Source organism: Gymnoscopelus braueri (genome assembly GCF_963280865.1).
Source record: "Gymnoscopelus braueri genome assembly, chromosome: 5".
Taxonomy (NCBI): domain Eukaryota; kingdom Metazoa; phylum Chordata; class Actinopteri; order Myctophiformes; family Myctophidae; genus Gymnoscopelus; species Gymnoscopelus braueri.
This window is the reverse complement of record NC_137606.1, coordinates 55,632,998-55,652,088: the sequence shown is the minus strand read 5'-3', so window position 1 is coordinate 55,652,088 and position 19,091 is coordinate 55,632,998. Positions and strand designations below refer to the sequence as shown.

The 19,091-nt window shown below is 37.4% G+C and overlaps 2 protein-coding genes across 3 annotated transcripts in view; one reads left to right on the top strand and one right to left on the bottom strand.

Moving 5' to 3' along the window:
- LOC308086001 (immunoglobulin superfamily member 11-like) overlaps positions 1-19,091 on the bottom strand; it is a gene marked incomplete at both ends in the record, with an annotated part of 302,311 nt that overhangs the window by 19,544 nt on the left and 263,676 nt on the right. The window lies entirely within an intron of this gene.
- LOC308085682 (NACHT, LRR and PYD domains-containing protein 3-like) overlaps positions 5,574-19,091 on the top strand; it is a 51,307-nt gene continuing 37,789 nt past the window's right edge. For both annotated transcript variants that reach the window (XM_080428936.1, XM_080428935.1), the window contains exons 1-5: positions 5,574-5,620; positions 8,443-8,527; positions 8,645-8,758; positions 10,963-11,076; positions 12,392-12,505. In XM_080428936.1, the coding sequence (XP_080285062.1) occupies positions 8,457-8,527; positions 8,645-8,758; positions 10,963-11,076; positions 12,392-12,505 (413 nt within the window). In that variant the 5' untranslated portion in view covers positions 5,574-5,620; positions 8,443-8,456. The remainder of the gene's footprint in view (positions 5,621-8,442; positions 8,528-8,644; positions 8,759-10,962; positions 11,077-12,391; positions 12,506-19,091) is intronic.

Below are 19,091 nucleotides of genomic sequence, written 5' to 3'. Positions count from 1 at the left end.
ACTGGCAGTTGGGTCAGTATGGAAAAACAGTACGTTTTTAACACATTGATTGCCAAGATCGCATTGATGCGTTCTTTCATTTTTTGGGGGGAAATTCCACAACGGGCGACCTAACACGGCTTTGGAATGAGCGATCGTGTCTCAAAGAGTTAAAATGTGGATGTGACGTCGTTCCAAAAAAAACGTCACTTCCACCCGCCGCAACGATGGGGTTTTCAGAAAAACTGCTGTTTCTCAGTTTATTTTTTTTTCCATTGAAAACCACCCGTTTTCAGCGGACCAATGCTCCAAAATGGCGGATCGCGGTCGGAAACTTGTCGTTCCCATGGATACACAGATCCTTCTGCCTGCTCGCAAGGACGTTTTCCGGGGTATTTTTTTTTTTACTCGAAGTCGTTTCCACGACGTTTCAAAAATCATCGGATTTAGGTAATTATACGCTGGCAAGGATTATAGAAAACTATGTTTAATATCTTGGCAGTCAATGTGTTAAAAATAAAATAAAAAAGTATTTCTAGGCGCGTCAGTTGTTTCCCGTGTGAAAAGCCCTTACAGCCCATCTGGTGTAAAACAACAACAACAACAACTTTGTCTTTGTTTAAAATGGCCTTTAGAAGCTTCAGTGAGAGAATCTGAGGGTCTGCAATACAATGCTTCAACTCCTCCATAGGCTCTGCTGTACAGCAGGACACACTTTTCTTTTGCTGTAATCAGACACTTTCATTTAGTTCTTTTTCTTTGCACTTTCTGGAGCATTTTCTAAAATCAAACCTGCTGTCTTAGAAATAACATGTAAGTCTTACTGCTGAAGGACAGAGTGGTAGGTAGGTAGGTAGGTAGGAGCATTTTGGGGGTCCTAGAGGGGACCCCCAAAATCGAAAAAAAATGTCTTATGAAATAATACTGTTGACGACTGGAATGACCAGTAATTACACTGGACCTTATGACAACCTTGCACAACAATATTAACTATTTTAACCCTCGTTTATTTTGTTTTAAACTTGAAGCTGCAGACAGTGTTTTCTTTGTAGTACGTACTATATGTGCATCCTACAGTAATACGTCTGATGGCTGTAGTATGTACTATATGTGCATCCTAAACAGTGTTGGAAAAGTTACTAAAACATAGTAATATATTACTTACATATTACTTGTTTAAAAAAGTAATATAGTTACTTTACTTATTACTCCCTGCCAAAAGTAATTAGTTACTTTACTAGTTATTGGAAAAAAGTAATAATATTACTTTAAGTTACATATTACTTTAGTTACTTTCCAACACTGATCCTAAAGTAATACGTCTGATAGCTGCGCTGCGCCACAAACTCCTGTCTTCATTCTAGTTGGATTTGTTGGATTTGTTTTGTTTTTGTTTCAGGAGACACAAAGCTGGCTTTTAAAAGTCGGTGTTCTTGGCGGTTTTCTTTTTTGGATGGAGGAGCGTTTGGGTTTTTAACTAAATTGTTTTTTAATAACGAAAGGTTTCCACGTCAAAGCCATTTCTAGAGGTATGATATGTTGAGACAGTTAGAGAGGACATGATGTCTTTCTACCGGTATATGAACTTAAAGTCATAATATAAAGTACTAATTTGGGTTAAACGTCTCATGTTTAATCGTTTTAACCAAAACCCAACAGTGAATGCCAAGGCATTTTGGACATCTCTACACTGTAAAAAAAACTACTTAGGGTCTACTAGGGTCTTAACCAAATCTCATCACTGAAATAGTGGTCCTGACTAAGCCATTATAGAGCACCGAAGTCTGACGTCACTGCCGCCAGAGGGCGCTGTTCCGCTGGTTCGTGGCTTTATTTTTTTGTTTTGAAATCCCCATTGGGGAATCTTAGATCACGTCATATAAGAACTGTGTTCCAAACATAAACGGCATTTCTGAATTAATTCTGCCTTAAAGGTTCTTAAGAACTACCACGTCCGGGTCTGAAATCACTGTCCCTACAGCAGCCGCGTTCATGGGAAATGTCTTTGGGTCGTTTGACTCGTTTCTACTGTTTATTGAGTTACTCTTTGGGTAAATGTGTACATTTACACCTTCAGTCGATGCTTCATATCCATGTGAGTCAAATCGCCAGGGTGGTGTGTTTATGTTTGGAACACAGTTCTTATATGAGGCGATCTAAGATTCCCCTATGGGGATTTCAACACAACAAAATAAAGCCACGAACCAGCGGAACAGCGCCCTCTAGCGGCAGTGACGTCAGGACTTCAGTGCTTTCTACACCATCAGTCCCATATAATAATAACTCATATTTTTAATAGTACTTGTCTTCCAGCAGTTCTGCAATATTTTGAAAAAAAAGCAATTTTGTTTTGTTTTTTGTGTGTTGGATGTATGTACATTTTAGAAGCCTTTGTGTATCTTATATCAGAAAGTCAAAATGTTTTTATTTTTTATGAATTGTATATTTCCTGTCATCTGAAAGTCTTAGTCCTTGACCCACCGCTCATATATTTATGTACTAACAATTTATAACGTACTCTCCCCGATGATCACACAAGCAACAATGCAGTAAAATATACATTTTGATATCATTATTATTATTATTATTATTATTATTATTATTATTATAATTATAATTATTACCCTTATTATTACCCTTATTATTATAATTCCCTCCAGGTGTGCTCACTAATTAGAGTTGTGCTATATGAGATATTATTAACCCATTAAGACCGGGAACGCATTTGTGTGTCATTTTTAGATTATTTTGGCTATTACAAAATAGCAGATCTACAAGCTCTACTATGAGCTTGTAGATCTGCTTGTAGATCTGCTATTTTTTTTTAAATCATGAAGATCTGTGACTCAATGCTTATTACTGATTCAAACATTTGAGTACAAAATATATTAAAAAAATGTGCACACATTTTCAAGATTTTTTTTTCTTTTTTGAAAAATAGCAGATCTACAAGCTCATAGCGCGGCACTCGGTGCCATGCTATGAGCTTGTATATCTGCTATTTTTGAATAGCCAAATAAATCTTAAAATGACACAGATGCATTCAGTGGGTTAAAATATTTCTCTGTTTTTTTATGACATTTTCCATGAAATGATGTTAGATTGCTCTCTAATAAACAGTGTTATGGAACTTAACGGAACGTCAGGACCTGTTGGGAGACACGGTAGACTTAAATATAAATGTAACGTTATTAACACAGGAAAGCAATGTGAATGATGAATATTCAGATCATATAGTAGCAATAAATGCCAGCCAAGGAGATGTACATTACTTTCCCCAATTGATTCATGGTGTCATTCTTTTCTTCTTCTTCTTCTGTTCTTGCTGTTCTTTTCCTGCCTTAATCAATAGTGATACGACAATTAGGGGTATTCAATTCATAAACACATAAAATAGCACCAAACAGTTCAAAATCATCATTGCACAAATACAGAGTAGGAAAAACAACGTATCACAAAAAAAAAAAATATATATATATATATATATCGATATTTTTCGGCAGTATATCGATTAGTTATCGCAGGAGAAAGTATCGCGATATATCGCGATATCGATATATCGTCCCACCCCTAACGACAAACTGGGAGAGAAGGGGAGTGTCACGCAGCAACTGTTCCGGGAGGCCTGGGAATTGAACCGAAGACTCACTTGTCAGGCATATTAGAGTCTGTGTGGTACACACCCTAACCATTTGACCATCGGGTCACCCTTTTATTTACTTTAAATGCCAGAGTAATAGTGTAATAGTGTGACGCTACTGCCAGCGAAAACGAGCGATTTTACAGACCTTTTAAAAAATCATGGAATATTATCCGTGATCGCCGTCCGACTCCTCACGGAGATCGCGGGTCTGTCGTCATCATGCAGTGAAAGCATCATTCATATGGTAGCGAACAGCGCCAACTGGTGGGAAACCACTGGAAACACAAATCTGGTCGTTCTCGTCAGTGGCTTGGCAGAATAAGAGTTGAAGGAGCCCTTCACCCCATGTTTAACCTTATCTTTACTCACTGATGCTCATTATCAGACGGCACCATTTCTGTCTACTCACTCCCTCTGCGTTTCATTGGAGGGCTGTGGACGGTTCAGAAACCTGCCCACCAGTGACATCATCGGTAGGCAGGTTTGGTCATTTCAAACAAGTTTTTAAACTTTTATTCTAATCGTCTTACAATGAATGTAAATGTCTCAGGTCTTTATACTACGTCTGTTATTCACGTGTTCCAGAGAACCGTCCGACCTGCCGACTTCAAACTCGACGCTACTCGCCGACCGGAAGCGGTTGAGCACACGGCGTAGAGTCGATGGGATAGGAGGTGTTACATATCTATGTATTTAAGAAGGGGTCTGTTTATTATTATAGTATTTATTGCACAGTTTTCTGGTCGTCCCACTGACTCATGCATTCAACTCAGGTCCTGTGTGGGAGGAGACCTGGCTGGGAGGAGACCGTCCATCACAGGGGAACCAAGGGGGACACGTGGTGCCCTGAGCGTGCGCGCGCACATGCGTGCCCTGAGCACACGCGCACCAAAATGTACGTTTTTTTAAAACTTTTTCCCCTTTTATTTGGGTTTTTTCTAACTTTAATTCGGTATCAAAAGAACCTCTCCATTCAGAAATGGAAAACAAGAACCGTCGTCCTAAAACACCCTCGCCCCGGGTCTAATCCGGCGGCCTCGGACCGCGAACAAAAATGGGGCAGTGTGTTTTAGGACGAGCTTTCCGTTTTCCCACCCGTGAAAAACCTTCCGTCGGAGGTTTTCTATTTTTCTTCGTCCCCCCCCCCCCCCCCATGGAACTGGATACGTCTGAACCCCCAAGAAACAGTATGACTGCAGATTACTGCTCACTCACTGGGTTACTTGCAGTGGTGTAAAGTAACTAAGTACTCTTGCTGAACTACTATACGTAAGTACAATTTTGAGATATTTATTTGACTTTACGGGAGCATTTCCGATTTTCAATACTTTCACTTTTACTCTCACATCTCAGAGGCAAATATTGTACTTTTTTACTCCATTACAATTATTTGAAAACTTTAGTTACTACTTACTTTGTAGATTGTGATTACCATTACAAAACTTGACCACTTCTGCCTTATATACATCTCTGCAATTTGAAAATAGCAGATTTACAAGCTCACAATGTGTTGCATCGTGACGCATTGTGAGCTTGTAGATCTGCTATTTTCAAAAGATTTTTTATACATTTGAAACTTGTGAAACAGGACATTCTGCAAAATGAGTACTTTCTACTTTTGGTACTTTAAATGCATTTTGATACCAATACTTTTGTACTTTTACTCAAGTAAATGTTTAACTCTGGACTTTTACTTGTAACAGAGTAGGCTTATTTCTACATTGCGATAGGCTGTTGATACTTTTACTCAAGTTTTTACTCTGCAGCAAATCTAGAAAAGTGGTTGTGATTAAACAAATAGTAGAGCACATAGGCTGCTGTAGTACCACACAGTAACCAGTAGATGGCAGCATGAGACCAGGATTGTTCCATACTGTTGTTGGAAGTGACATAAAGGTTCCTCCCTTTATAAGAAACAGTATGACTGTAAACACTCTGTGTTCAGCCTCCATTTTGACACAGACAGCAACGCAGAAGAACCAACACATACAGTTTAATGTAAGGTAAGTGTTTTAATAACATATACTAGTGTTATTCCCTCTATGATGTAAAAGTTAATGTAGAGTCATTATTCTCAAACTAAAACTAATCTAATCTGATATTATAAACTTTAACCTCCTAGCTTCACTATTCTGGGGGGAAAACGTTCTGTGAAAATAGCAGATCGACAAGCTCACAACGTGTTGCAGCGTGACACGTTGTGAGCTTGTAGATCTGCGAGGCCTTGGACTGTTTAAAGGACGTTAAAGATGTTAATCATTGTTGTGTGAAATCATAAGAGATTGTCCTAAATGTTTATAAAGTCCTTATAAACTCCTTGACAGTTAGTTTTTACTTTAGTAGCAAATATACCACAATGTAAAAATACCTGGATTAAAAATTGTACTTGAGTAAAAGTACAAATGTATTGGCATCAAATTATACTTAAATATACAGTGCTAAAGTAAAAGTACTGAGATCTTTCAAAATGTGCCGAGCCCTTTTTTGAAAACAGCAGATCTACAAGCTCACAAACCCGGGTCACATTACGACTCGTCGTGCACTTGAAGATGAGAGAGAGAGAGAGAGAGAGAGAGAGAGAGAGAGAGAGAGAGAGAGAGAGAGAGAGAGAGAGAGAGAGAGAGAGAGAACTTGCTTCGCCGCTCTCTGGTTTTACCCCCCCTCCCCCTCCCCCTCCCTCCCTCCCCCTCCCTCCCCCTCCCTCCCTCCCCCTCCCTCCCCTAAGGCAAGTCAGTTTGATCAGACCATGTGACTTCCATAGGGAATGAATTGAAACGGCCTTATGCCTCACATAAGGCAGCGACAAAACGCTTGTTTTAACTGTGTGAGCCAGGCCCTTGTGTTTCCTGTTTTGCCCAGTCACTGTTTCCTGTCTTGTCTCAAGGAAGCTTTTGAAAGGAAAGGACACATAAATTCCGTCCGTTCTCTAGATATCTCATGTTGTGGCAAAACTCGCACCGGAAGTTTTGGTGAAATACATTGCAGTGGATGGAGCCGGCTTGGAGCAGCTCATGAACAAACATTATTTCTGAATGATTGAGACCATTGTAAAATAATCTGCTGTCTTGTTTTTCCATGTACTCTCTACATCAGGGGATTTTTTCCGCGGATTTTGGCGGATTCGGGTACTTTTTCCCCCGTTTTTGTTACTTTATTTCGGTTTTAGGGTAACATTTTTTTTTTTTTATTATAATTTTCCCAGGGTCCACAGAGAGGTGTCCGGACCGCGGTCCGCCTGTTGAGGACCCCTGCTCTACATCATTTTATTTAGGTATGCAAAGAGCAGAGAGAGTAAAGACTCACTGGGCAGCCATGAACTCTCAGCTGTTGATAGACTGATTGACAGCTGTCTGACAATCAATCAGTCAACATCTGTTGACAGCTCACAAGTTTTCAAATGTATACAAATATTTTGAAAATAGCAGATCTACAAGCTCACAATGCATCAAATCGTGATTTGTGATGCATCGTGAGCTTGTAGATCAGCTATTTTCTTACTCTATGTTTTATAATAATAATCAAATCAATATAATAATCCAAAAAGTAACTAAGTACATGTACTCAAGTACTGTATTTAAGTACAATTTTGAGGCATTTGTACTTTACTCGAGTATTTCCGATTTCTAATACTTTTACTTCCACTCCACTACACACGCGCGTGAGCTGTCAACAGGTGTTGACTGATTGATTGTCAGACATCTGTCAATCAGTCTATCAACACCTGAGAGTTTATGGCTGCCCAGTGAGAGTCTTTACTCTCTCTGCTCTTTGGATACCTAAATAAAATGATGTAGAGTTTACATGGAAAAACAAGACAGCAGATTATTTTACAATGGTCTCAATCATTCAGAAATATCAGTCTTTGTTTCCTGACTCCTTGTTGCCTTGTATTAAGTTCCCCTAGCTTTCCCAGTATAGTTTTCCCTTTCTCCCTTCTTGTTTCTGTCGTGTTCTGACTGATTACCGGTGATTGACTTTGCCTGTACCTGGACTTTGATTGGCTGCCTACTCCTCTTGCTTTGTTGAACATAATGTATGATATGAGCTGCTCTGCCTCTCATCTTGTGCTTGGGTTCTACTCTGTCCTGCCTCGTACAGAGAGGGAGAGAGAGAGAGAGAGAGAGAGAGAGAGATCAGGGTTCTACTCTGTCCTGCCTCGTACAGAGAGGGAGAGAGAGAGAGAGAGAGAGAGAGAGAGAGAGATCAGGCCATTTCCCAGAAACTGACACAACTGGAAGTGAAACTATGGTGCTGTGTGTCTTGTCACCATGACAACACAATGTTTATCACCATGGCAACACAATGTGTATCACCATGGCAACACAATGTTCAGTATTACAGCCAGACAGTGTTGGAAAGTAACTAAAGTAATATGTAACTTAAAGTAATATTATTACTTTTTTCCAGTAACTAGTAAAGTAACTAATTACTTTTGACAGGGAGTAATAAGTAAAGTAACTATATTACTTTTTAAACAAGTAATATGTAATAAGTAATATATTACTGTGTTTTAGTAACTTTTCCAACACTGCAGCCAGATACTCTTTCTAGAATATTACTCCTGTACACCTTTTACCTGACTTATTGCTGGAGCAGTTGCTTTTAAAAAACACTAGTATTCTAAAGTACATGTTGGTTTTCATATCAATTTGTTGTATTGATAACAATGAATCTACAGAAACTCATAACTGTATGAAAACACTTCATGAAGGTTTAGTTTTTTAGAACGACTATAAAAAAAAACACGTGTGTGTGTGTGTGTGTGTGTGTGTGTGTGTGTGTGTGTGTGTGTGTGTGTGTGTGTGTGCGTGCGTTTAAAGGTCTCTGCTCTACCATGAGTGAGTCTGTGGAGAGAGAGGAAGGGGGCGTGGCCTCTAAAAGCACCCTGTGTGAAGAACATGAGAGGTAAGATCATCATCGTCATCATTGTGTATCAGTCCAGTCCGTCACTAGAGATTCCACATGGATTGTAATGATTGAATATAAATAAAGTAAATAAAGTTCATCCTCTCTTTCTATCAGGGTTGATCATCAGAGATCAGGGTCTCCTGTACCCAGCTGTGTCTCCATGAAGAGTGACTGGTCCATGGACAGACCTATTAACTTCAAAGATGAACAGCACTCTACTGATCACAGGTCAGAATGTAAAACACACAGAAAACAACACATGATTTAGTTGTTATCAAATCTACTGAGCACAGATCATGAGGTATATAATGTTCTGGCTCTTAATACTTTAGTTTTGTAGTATAAACAGGTTATGATGGTTTTAATAGTGTGGTAGTTAAAAGTAGCAAAAAAAAGCAGATCTACAAGCTCAAAATACCTTGCATCACAATGCTTTGTGAGCTTGTAGATCTGCTATTTTCTTTTAAATGTCACACCTACAATTAGGGATGCACGATTATAACGGTAACGTATGGAAATCGTAAAATGCCATATCGGTATCGAACCGATCTCAAAATAAACCCGATTATTTTCACCCATATTGATGACAATAATAATGTACTTACTACTGGCAGAGCAGCCTGTCTGCCTGTCTCTGTCTCTTTAAGAGAGTCAGCTGTGGCCCCTCCCTCCACCCTCCTTCACACACACTATGCCTGCTGTCTCTCACAGACAGAGCAGCAGGCTGCAGCATCGGTGGAGAGAGAGAGAGAGAAGCATAATAGCATATAGTAGTCTATTTACAATGCTTTGATTCAGTCATTCTTAGGTTGTCTTGGACAGATGAGTAGCCCTAAACTGTACTCAAGTAAAAGTATTGTTACTTTAAGATAATAATGACTTAAGTAGAAGTAAAAGTATCAAGTGAAAATACTACTCAAGTAATGACTTCCTTTATTCAAACATGATTTATTGTGTAATATAAACTCTATATACTTTCCCCTCCACACCAAATCGCTTTGCCAAAAATAGCCGATCTACAAGCTCACAATGTGTCATGGCGTGAGCTTGTAGATCTGTTACTTTTGCTGAATTTTCACCCAGATGTTATTACATAATCAGAATATAATAGAAGCCACTGTTTTTGCATCAATTAAACATTTGAAACCTGCCTACCGATGATGTCACTGGTAGGCACGTTTCTGAACTATCCACAGCCCTGATATACAGAAATTGTGTCATCTTATAATGATCATTAGTGAGGACCAGTTATATGAAGAGACACTACAGTGTAGTGTCTCAGTAAACTATAGGATCATAGAATACAGAGAGACAGTGTAGTGTCTCAGTAAACTATAGGATCATAGAATACAGAGACAGTGTAGTGTCTCAGTAAACTATAGGATCATAGAATACAGAGAGACAGTGTAGTGTCTCAGTAAACTATAGGATCATAGAATACAGAGACAGTGTAGTGTCTCAGTAAACTATAGGATCATAGAATACAGAGAGACAGTGTAGTGTCTCAGTAAACTATAGGATCATAGAACACAGAGAGACAGTGTAGTGTCTCAGTAAACTATAGGATCATAGAATGTATAGAGACAGTGTAGTGTCTCAGTAAACTATAGGATCATAGAATATAGAGAGACAGTGTAGTGTCTCAGTAAACTATAGGATCATATAATACAGAGAGACAGTGTAGTGTCTCAGTAAACTATAGGATCACATAATACAGAGAGACAGTGTAGTGTCTCAGTAAACTATAGGATCATAGAATATAGAGATACAGTGTAGTGTCTCAGTAAACTATAGGATCATAGAATAACAGAGATACAGTGTAGTGTCTCAGTAAACTATAGGATCATAGAATACAGAGAGACAGTCTTGTGTCTCAGTAAACTATAGGATCATAGAATACAGAGACAGTGTAGTGTCTCAGTAAACTATAGGATCATAGAATACAGAGACAGTGTAGTGTCTCAGTAAACTATAGGATCATAGAATACAGAGACAGTGTAGTGTCTCAGTAAACTATAGGATCATAGAATACAGAGAGACAGTGTAGTGTTTCAGTAAACTATAGGATAATAGAATAAAGAGAGACAGTGTAGTGTCTCAGTAAACTATATGATAATAGAATACAGAGACAGTGTAGTGTCTCAGTGAACTATAGGATCATAGAATACAGAGAGACAGTGTAGTGTCTCAGTAAACTATAGGATCATAGAATACAGAGACAGTGTAGTGTCTCAGTAAACTATATGATCATATAGAATACAGAGAGACAGTGTAGTGTCTCAGTAAACTATATGATCATATAGAATACAGAGAGACAGTGTAGTGTCTCAGTAAACTATAGGTGTTGCAGTCCAGTCCGTCAATAGAGACTGATGGATTGTAATGACTGAATATAAATAAAGTAAATAATGTTCATCCTCTCTTTCTATCAGGGTTGATCAGCACAGATCAGGGTCTCCTGTACCCAGCTGTGTCTCCATGAAGAGTGACCAGTCCAAGGGTAGATATATTGACTTCAAAGATGAACACCACTCTACTGATCACAGGTCAGAATGTAAAACACACAGAAAACAACACATGATTTAGTTGTTATCAAACTCTACTGAGCAGAGATCATGAGGTATATAATGTTCTGGCTCTTAATACTTTAGTTTTGAAGTATGGACAGGTTATGATGGTTTTAATAAAGTTTATTTTCAGTTATTAATAAACTCATCACACTGTCCAAAGTACATGAGATAGATTTATGTTGATTAAAGGTTTACAGACTGATTCATTGAAAGATAACTAATAGACTTTTAGCCTAATATTCTCTCTAATGTTGCCTCAATGTGACCTCAAAGGTCATAGTTCAAGTTTAGACAGAAGTGAAATATGTGAGGAGTTGTGAGAGACAATATGTTGACTATTTGACCAATGACAACATCCTTCAATATTTTAAACATAAATCCACAGAATACATTGTCTGTGTATGTTAACTTTGATAATTATGAGTCCGGCTCCACTAGATGCAACTGTGTAATAATGAACTGCATGCATTGTGGTGCACCAAAGTAGCAGAATCAGTACAGCAGATCTACAAGCTCACAATACCTTGCATCACCATGCTATATGAGCTAGTAGATCTGCAATTTTCTTTTAAAATGTCACACCTATAATGACAGGTTAAAAGTGGTGGTGTCTGTCTCTAGGTTATATACATATTTAACTAATAAAAAGAGCAAATCAAGCAAGATAGATACTGTATTGACAAACACACAGATGTGTCTTTTATTATATTAAGTCCTCCTGTGAGAGTGTTTATGTTACCACTGCTCAGTGTGTCTGGTGCCAGATGCATTCTGGGAAGTAGGCTATCAGCAGAAAGCCCACTAGTTGCACTTAGTCTATTATAACATAATAATAATGTTCTATTGTCAACCCTACAGTAATGTATCAACACACCTAGTCTATTATAACATAATAATGATGTTCTATTATCAACCCTACAGTAATGTATCAACACACCTAGTCTATTATAACATAATAATAATGTTTTATTGTCAACCCTACAGTAATGTATCAACACACCTAGTCTATTATAACATAATAATGATGTTCTATTATCAACCCTACAGTAATGTATCAACACACCTAGTCTATTATAAAATAATAATGATGTTCTATTATCAACCCTACAGTAATGTATCAACACACCTAGTCTATTATAAAATAATAATGATGTTCTATTATCAACCCTACAGTAATGTATCAACACACATCATGGTCAGTATAAGATAATTGAATAAACTTTGATTTATAATCAAAGTTTATTGAACAGTATAAGATAATTGAATAAACTTTGATTTATTATGATTCCAGAAGTGTTCACCACAGACCAGAGTCTCCAACACCCAGCTGTTTGTCTATGCAGAGTGATTGGTCTAAACAACATCCTCCTAACTTCAGTAATGAACCGGGACCTCCAGACACAAAGTAAGATCACTGATCTCTGTGAACTTCATCTGGAAAGACACAAAGAATGTCTTGTATCTGCTCACAGATGTAAACAGTAGTAGAGTATCTCACTGTCAGCTGTAATGATCTTTGATTCAGTCATTATTAGGTTTTCTTGGACATAGAGTAGCCCTAAACTGTACTCAAGAAAAATAATTGTTACTTTAAAATAATAATTACTTAAGTAGAAGTAAAAGTATCTAGTGAAAATACTACGCAAGTAATGACTTCCTTTATTCAAACCTGATTTATTGTGTAATATAAACTCTATATACTTTCCCCTCTACACCAAATCGCTTTGCCAAAAATAGCCGATCTACAAGCTCACAATGTGTCATGGCGTGAGCTTGTAGATCTGTTACTTTTGCTGAATGTTCACCCAGATGTTATTAAATAATAAGAATATAATAGAAGCCACTGTTTTTGCATCAATTAAACATTTGAAACCTGCCTAACGATGATATCACTGGTAGGCACGTTTCTGAACTCTCCACAGCCCTGATATACAGAAATGGAGTCATCTTATAATGATCATTAGTGAGGACCAGTTATATGAAGAGACACTACAGTGTAGTGTCTCAGTAAACTATAGGATCATAGAATACAGAGAGACAGTGTAGTGTCTCAGTAAACTATAGGATCATAGAATACAGAGAGACAGTGTAGTGTCTCAGTAAACTATAGGATCATAGAATACAGAGACAGTGTAGTGTCTCAGTAAACTATAGGATCATAGAATACAGAGACAGTGTAGTGTCTCAGTAAACTATAGGATCATAGAATACATAAAGACGGTGTAGTGTCTCAGTAAGCTATAGAATTATAGAATACAGAGAGCCAGTGTAGTGTCTCAGTAAACTATAGGATCATAGCATACATAGAGACAGTGTAGTGTGTCAGTAAACTATAGGATCATAGCATACATAGAGACAGTGTAGTGTGTCAGTAAACTATAGGATCATAGAATACATAGAGACAGTGTAGTGTCTCAGTAAACTATAGGATCATAGAATACATAGAGACAGTGTAGTGTGTCAGTAAACTATAGGATCATAGAATACAGAGAGACAGTGTAGTGTCTCAGTAAACTATAGGATCATAGAATACAGAGACAGTGTAGTATCTCAGTAAACTATAGGATCATATAGAATACAGAGAGACAGTGTAGTGTCTCAGTAAACTATAGGATCATAGAATACAGAGAGACAGTGTAGTGTCTCAGTAAACTATAGGATCATAGAATACAGAGAGACAGTGTAGTGTCTCAGTAAACTATAGGATCATAGAATACAGAGACAGTGTAGTATCTCAGTAAACTATAGGATCATATAGAATACAGAGAGACAGTGTAGTGTCTCAGTAAACTATAGGATCATAGAATACAGAGAGACAGTGTAGTTTTTCAGTAAACTATAGGATAATAGAATACAGAGAGACAGTGTAGTGTCTCAGTAAACTATAGGATCATAGAATACAGAGAGACAGTGTAGTGTCTCAGTAAACTATAGGATCATAGAATACAGAGAGACAGTGTAGTGTCTCAGTAAACTATAGGATCATAGAATACAGAGAGACAGTGTAGTGTCTCAGTAAACTATAGGATCATAGAATACAGAGACACAGTGTAGTGTCTCAGTAAACTATAGGATCATAGAATACAGAGAGACAGTGTAGTGTCTCAGTAAACTATAGGATCATAGAATACAGAGACACAGTGTAGTGTCTCAGTAAACTATAGGATCATAGAATACAGAGAGACAGTGTAGTGTCTCAGTAAACTATAGGATCAAAGAATACAGAGAGACGGTGTAGTGTCTCAGTAAACTATAGGATCATAGAATACGGAGACAGTGTAGTGTCTCAGTAAACTATAGGATCATAGAATACAGAGACAGTGTAGTGTCTCAGTAAACTAAAGAATACAGAGATACAGTGTAGTGTCTCAGTAAACTATAGGATCATAGAAGACAGAGAGACAGTGTAGTGTCTCAGTAAACTATAGGATCAAAGAATACAGAGGGACAGTGTAGTGTCTCAGTAAACTATAGGATCATAGAATACAGAGACAGTGTAGTGTCTCAGTAAACTATAGGATCATAGAATATAGAGACAGTGTAGTGTCTCTGTAAACTATAGGATCATAGAATACAGAGACAGTAATGTCTCAGTAAACTATAGGATCATAGAATACAGAGACAGTAATGTCTCAGTAAACTATAGGATCATAGAATACAGAGAGACAGTGTAGTGTCTCAGTAAACTATAGGATCAAAGAATACAGAGAGACAGTGTAGTGTCTCAGTAAACTATAGGATCATAGAATACAGAGAGACAGTGTAGTGTCTTAGTAAACTATAGGATCATAGAATACAGAGAGACAGTGTAGTGTCTCAGTAAACTATAGGATCAAAGAATACAGAGACAGTGTAGTGTCTCAGTAAACTATAGGATCATAGAATACAGAGAGACAGTGTAGTGTCTTAGTAAACTATAGGATCATAGAATACAGAGAGACAGTGTAGTGTCTCAGTAAACTATAGGATCATAGAATACAGAGACAGTGTAGTGTCTCAGTAAACTATAGGATCATAGAATACAGAGACAGTAATGTATCAGTAAACTATAGGATCATAGAATACAGAGAGACAGTGTAGTGTCTCAGTAAACTATAGGATCATAGAATACAGAGAGACAGTGTAGTGTCTCAGTAAACTATAGGATCATAGAATACAGAGACAGTGTAGTGTCTCAGTAAACTATAGGATCATAGAATACAGAGAGACAGTGTAGTGTCTTAGTAAACTATAGGATCATAGAATACAGAGAGACAGTGTAGTGTCTCAGTAAACTATAGGATCATAGAATACAGAGACAGTGTAGTGTCTCAGTAAACTATAGGATCATAGAATACAGAGAGACAGTGTAGTGTCTCAGTAAACTGTAGGATCATAGAATACAGAGAGACAGTGTAGTGTCTCAGTAAACTATAGGATCATAGAATACAGAGACAGTGTAGTGTCTCAGTAAACTATAGGATCATAGAATACAGAGACAGTGTAGTGTCTAAGTAAACTATAGGATCATAGCATACATAGAGACAGTGTAGTGTGTCAGTAAACTATAGGATCATAGAATACAGAGAGACAGTGTAGTGTCTCAGTAAACTATAGGATCATAGAATACAGAGACAGTGTAGTATCTCAGTAAACTATAGGATCATATAGAATACAGAGAGACAGTGTAGTGTCTCAGTAAACTATAGGATCATAGAATACAGAGACAGTGTAGTATCTCAGTAAACTATAGGATCATATAGAATACAGAGACAGTGTAGTGTCTCAGTAAACTATAGGATCATAGAATACAGAGAGACAGTGTAGTGTCTCAGTAAACTATAGGATCATAGAATACAGAGAGACAGTGTAGTGTCTCAGTAAACTATAGGATCATAGAATACAGAGAGACAGTGTAGTGTCTCAGTAAACTATAGGATCATAGAATACAGAGAGACAGTGTAGTGTCTTAGTAAACTATAGGATCATAGAATACAGAGAGACAGTGTAGTGTCTCAGTAAACTGTAGGATCATAGAATACAGAGACAGTGTAGTGTCTCAGTAAACTATAGGATCATAGAATACAGAGACAGTAATGTATCAGTAAACTATAGGATCATAGAATACAGAGAGACAGTGTAGTGTCTCAGTAAACTATAGGATCATAGAATACAGAGAGACAGTGTAGTGTCTCAGTAAACTATAGGATCATAGAATACAGAGAGACAGTGTAGTGTCTCAGTAAACTATAGGATCATAGAATACAGAGAGACAGTGTAGTGTCTCAGTAAACTATAGGATCATAGAATACAGAGAGACAGTGTAGTGTCTCAGTAAACTATAGGATCATAGAATACAGAGACATTGTAGTGTCTCAGTAAACTATAGGATCATAGAATACAGAGAGACAGTGTAGTGTCTCAGTAAACTATAGGATCATAGAATACAGAGAGACCGTGTAATGTCTCAGTAAACTATAGGATCATAGAATACAGAGAGACAGCGTAGTGTCTCAGTAAACTATAGGATCATAGAATACAGAGACAGTGTAGTGTCTCAGTAAACTATAGGATCATAGAATACAGAGAGACAGTGTAGTGTCTCAGTAAACTATAGGATCATAGAATACAGAGATAAAGTGTAGTGTCTCAGTAAACTATAGGATCATAGAATACAGAGACAGTGTTGTGTCTCAGTAAACTATAGAATCATAGAATGTGGAGAGACAGTGTAGTGTCCCAGTAAACTATAGGATCATAGAATATAGAGAGACAGTGTAGTTGTTCAATAAACTATAGGATCATAGAATACAGAGAGACAGTGTAGTGTCTCAGTAAACTATAAGATCATAGAATACAGAGAGACCGTGTAGTGTCTCAGTAAACTATAGGATCATAGAATACAGAGACAGTGTAGTGTCTCAGTAAACTATAGAATCATAGAATGTGGAGAGACAGTGTAGTGTCTCAGTAAACTATAGGATCATAGAATACAGAGAGACAGTGTAGTGTCTCAGTAAACTATAGGATCATAGAATACAGAGAGACAGTGTAGTGTCTCAGTAAACTATAGGATCAAAGAATACAGAGACAGTGTAGTGTCTCAGTAAACTATAGGATCATAGAATACAGAGAGACAGTGTAGTGTCTTAGTAAACTATAGGATCATAGAATACAGAGAGACAGTGTAGTGTCTCAGTAAACTATAGGATCATAGAATACAGAGACAGTGTAGTGTCTCAGTAAACTATAGGATCATAGAATACAGAGACAGTAATGTATCAGTAAACTATAGGATCATAGAATACAGAGAGACAGTGTAGTGTCTCAGTAAACTATAGGATCATAGAATACAGAGAGACAGTGTAGTGTCTCAGTAAACTATAGGATCATAGAATACAGAGACAGTGTAGTGTCTCAGTAAACTATAGGATCATAGAATACAGAGAGACAGTGTAGTGTCTTAGTAAACTATAGGATCATAGAATACAGAGAGACAGTGTAGTGTCTCAGTAAACTATAGGATCATAGAATACAGAGACAGTGTAGTGTCTCAGTAAACTATAGGATCATAGAATACAGAGAGACAGTGTAGTGTCTCAGTAAACTGTAGGATCATAGAATACAGAGAGACAGTGTAGTGTCTCAGTAAACTATAGGATCATAGAATACAGAGACAGTGTAGTGTCTCAGTAAACTATAGGATCATAGAATACAGAGACAGTGTAGTGTCTCAGTAAACTATAGGATCATAGAATACAGAGACAGTGTAGTGTCTAAGTAAACTATAGGATCATAGAATACAGAGAGACAGTGTAGTGTCTCAGTAAACTATAGGATCATAGAATACAGAGACAGTGTAGTATCTCAGTAAACTATAGGATCATATAGAATAGAGAGAGACAGTGTAGTGTCTCAGTAAACTATAGGATCATAGAATACAGAGACAGTGTAGTATCTCAGTAAACTATAGGATCATATAGAATACAGAGACAGTGTAGTGTCTCAGTAAACTATAGGATCATAGAATACAGAGAGACAGTGTAGTGTCTCAGTAAACTATAGGATCATAGAATATAGAGAGACAGTGTAGTGTCTCAGTAAACTATAGGATCATAGAATACAGAGAGACAGTGTAGTGTCTCAGTAAACTATAGGATCATAGAATACAGAGAGACAGTGTAGTGTCTTAGTAAACTATAGGATCATAGAATACAGAGAGACAGTGTAGTGTCTCAGTAAACTGTAGGATCATAGAATACAGAGACAGTGTAGTGTCTCAGTAAACTATAGGATCATAGAATACAGAGACAGTAATGTATCAGTAAACTATAGGATCATAGAATACAGAGAGACAGTGTAGTGTCTCAGTAAACTATAGGATCATAGAATACAGAGAGACAGTGTAGTGTCTCAGTAAACTATAGGATCATAGAATACAGAGAGACAGTGTAGTGTCTCAGTAAACTATAGGATCATAGAATACAGAGAGACAGTGTAGTGTCTCAGTAAACTATAGGATCATAGAATACAGAGAGACAGTGTAGTGTCTCAGTAAACTATAGGATCATAGAATACAGAGACATTGTAGTGTCTCAGTAAACTATAGGATCATAGAATACAGAGAGACAGTGTAGTGTCTCAGTAAACTATAGGATCATAGAATACAGAGAGACCGTGTAATGTCTCAGTAAACTATAGGATCATAGAATACAGAGAGACAGCGTAGTGTCTCAGTAAACTATAGGATCATAGAATACAGAGACAGTGTAGTGTCTCAGTAAACTATAGGATCATAGAATACAGAGAGACAGTGTAGTGTCTCAGTAAACTATAGGATCATAGAATACAGAGATAAAGTGTAGTGTCTCAGTAAACTATAGGATCATAGAATACAGAGACAGTGTTGTGTCTCAGTAAACTATAGAATCATAGAATGTGGAGAGACAGTGTAGTGTCCCAGTAAACTATAGGATCATAGAATATAGAGAGACAGTGTAGTTGTTCAATAA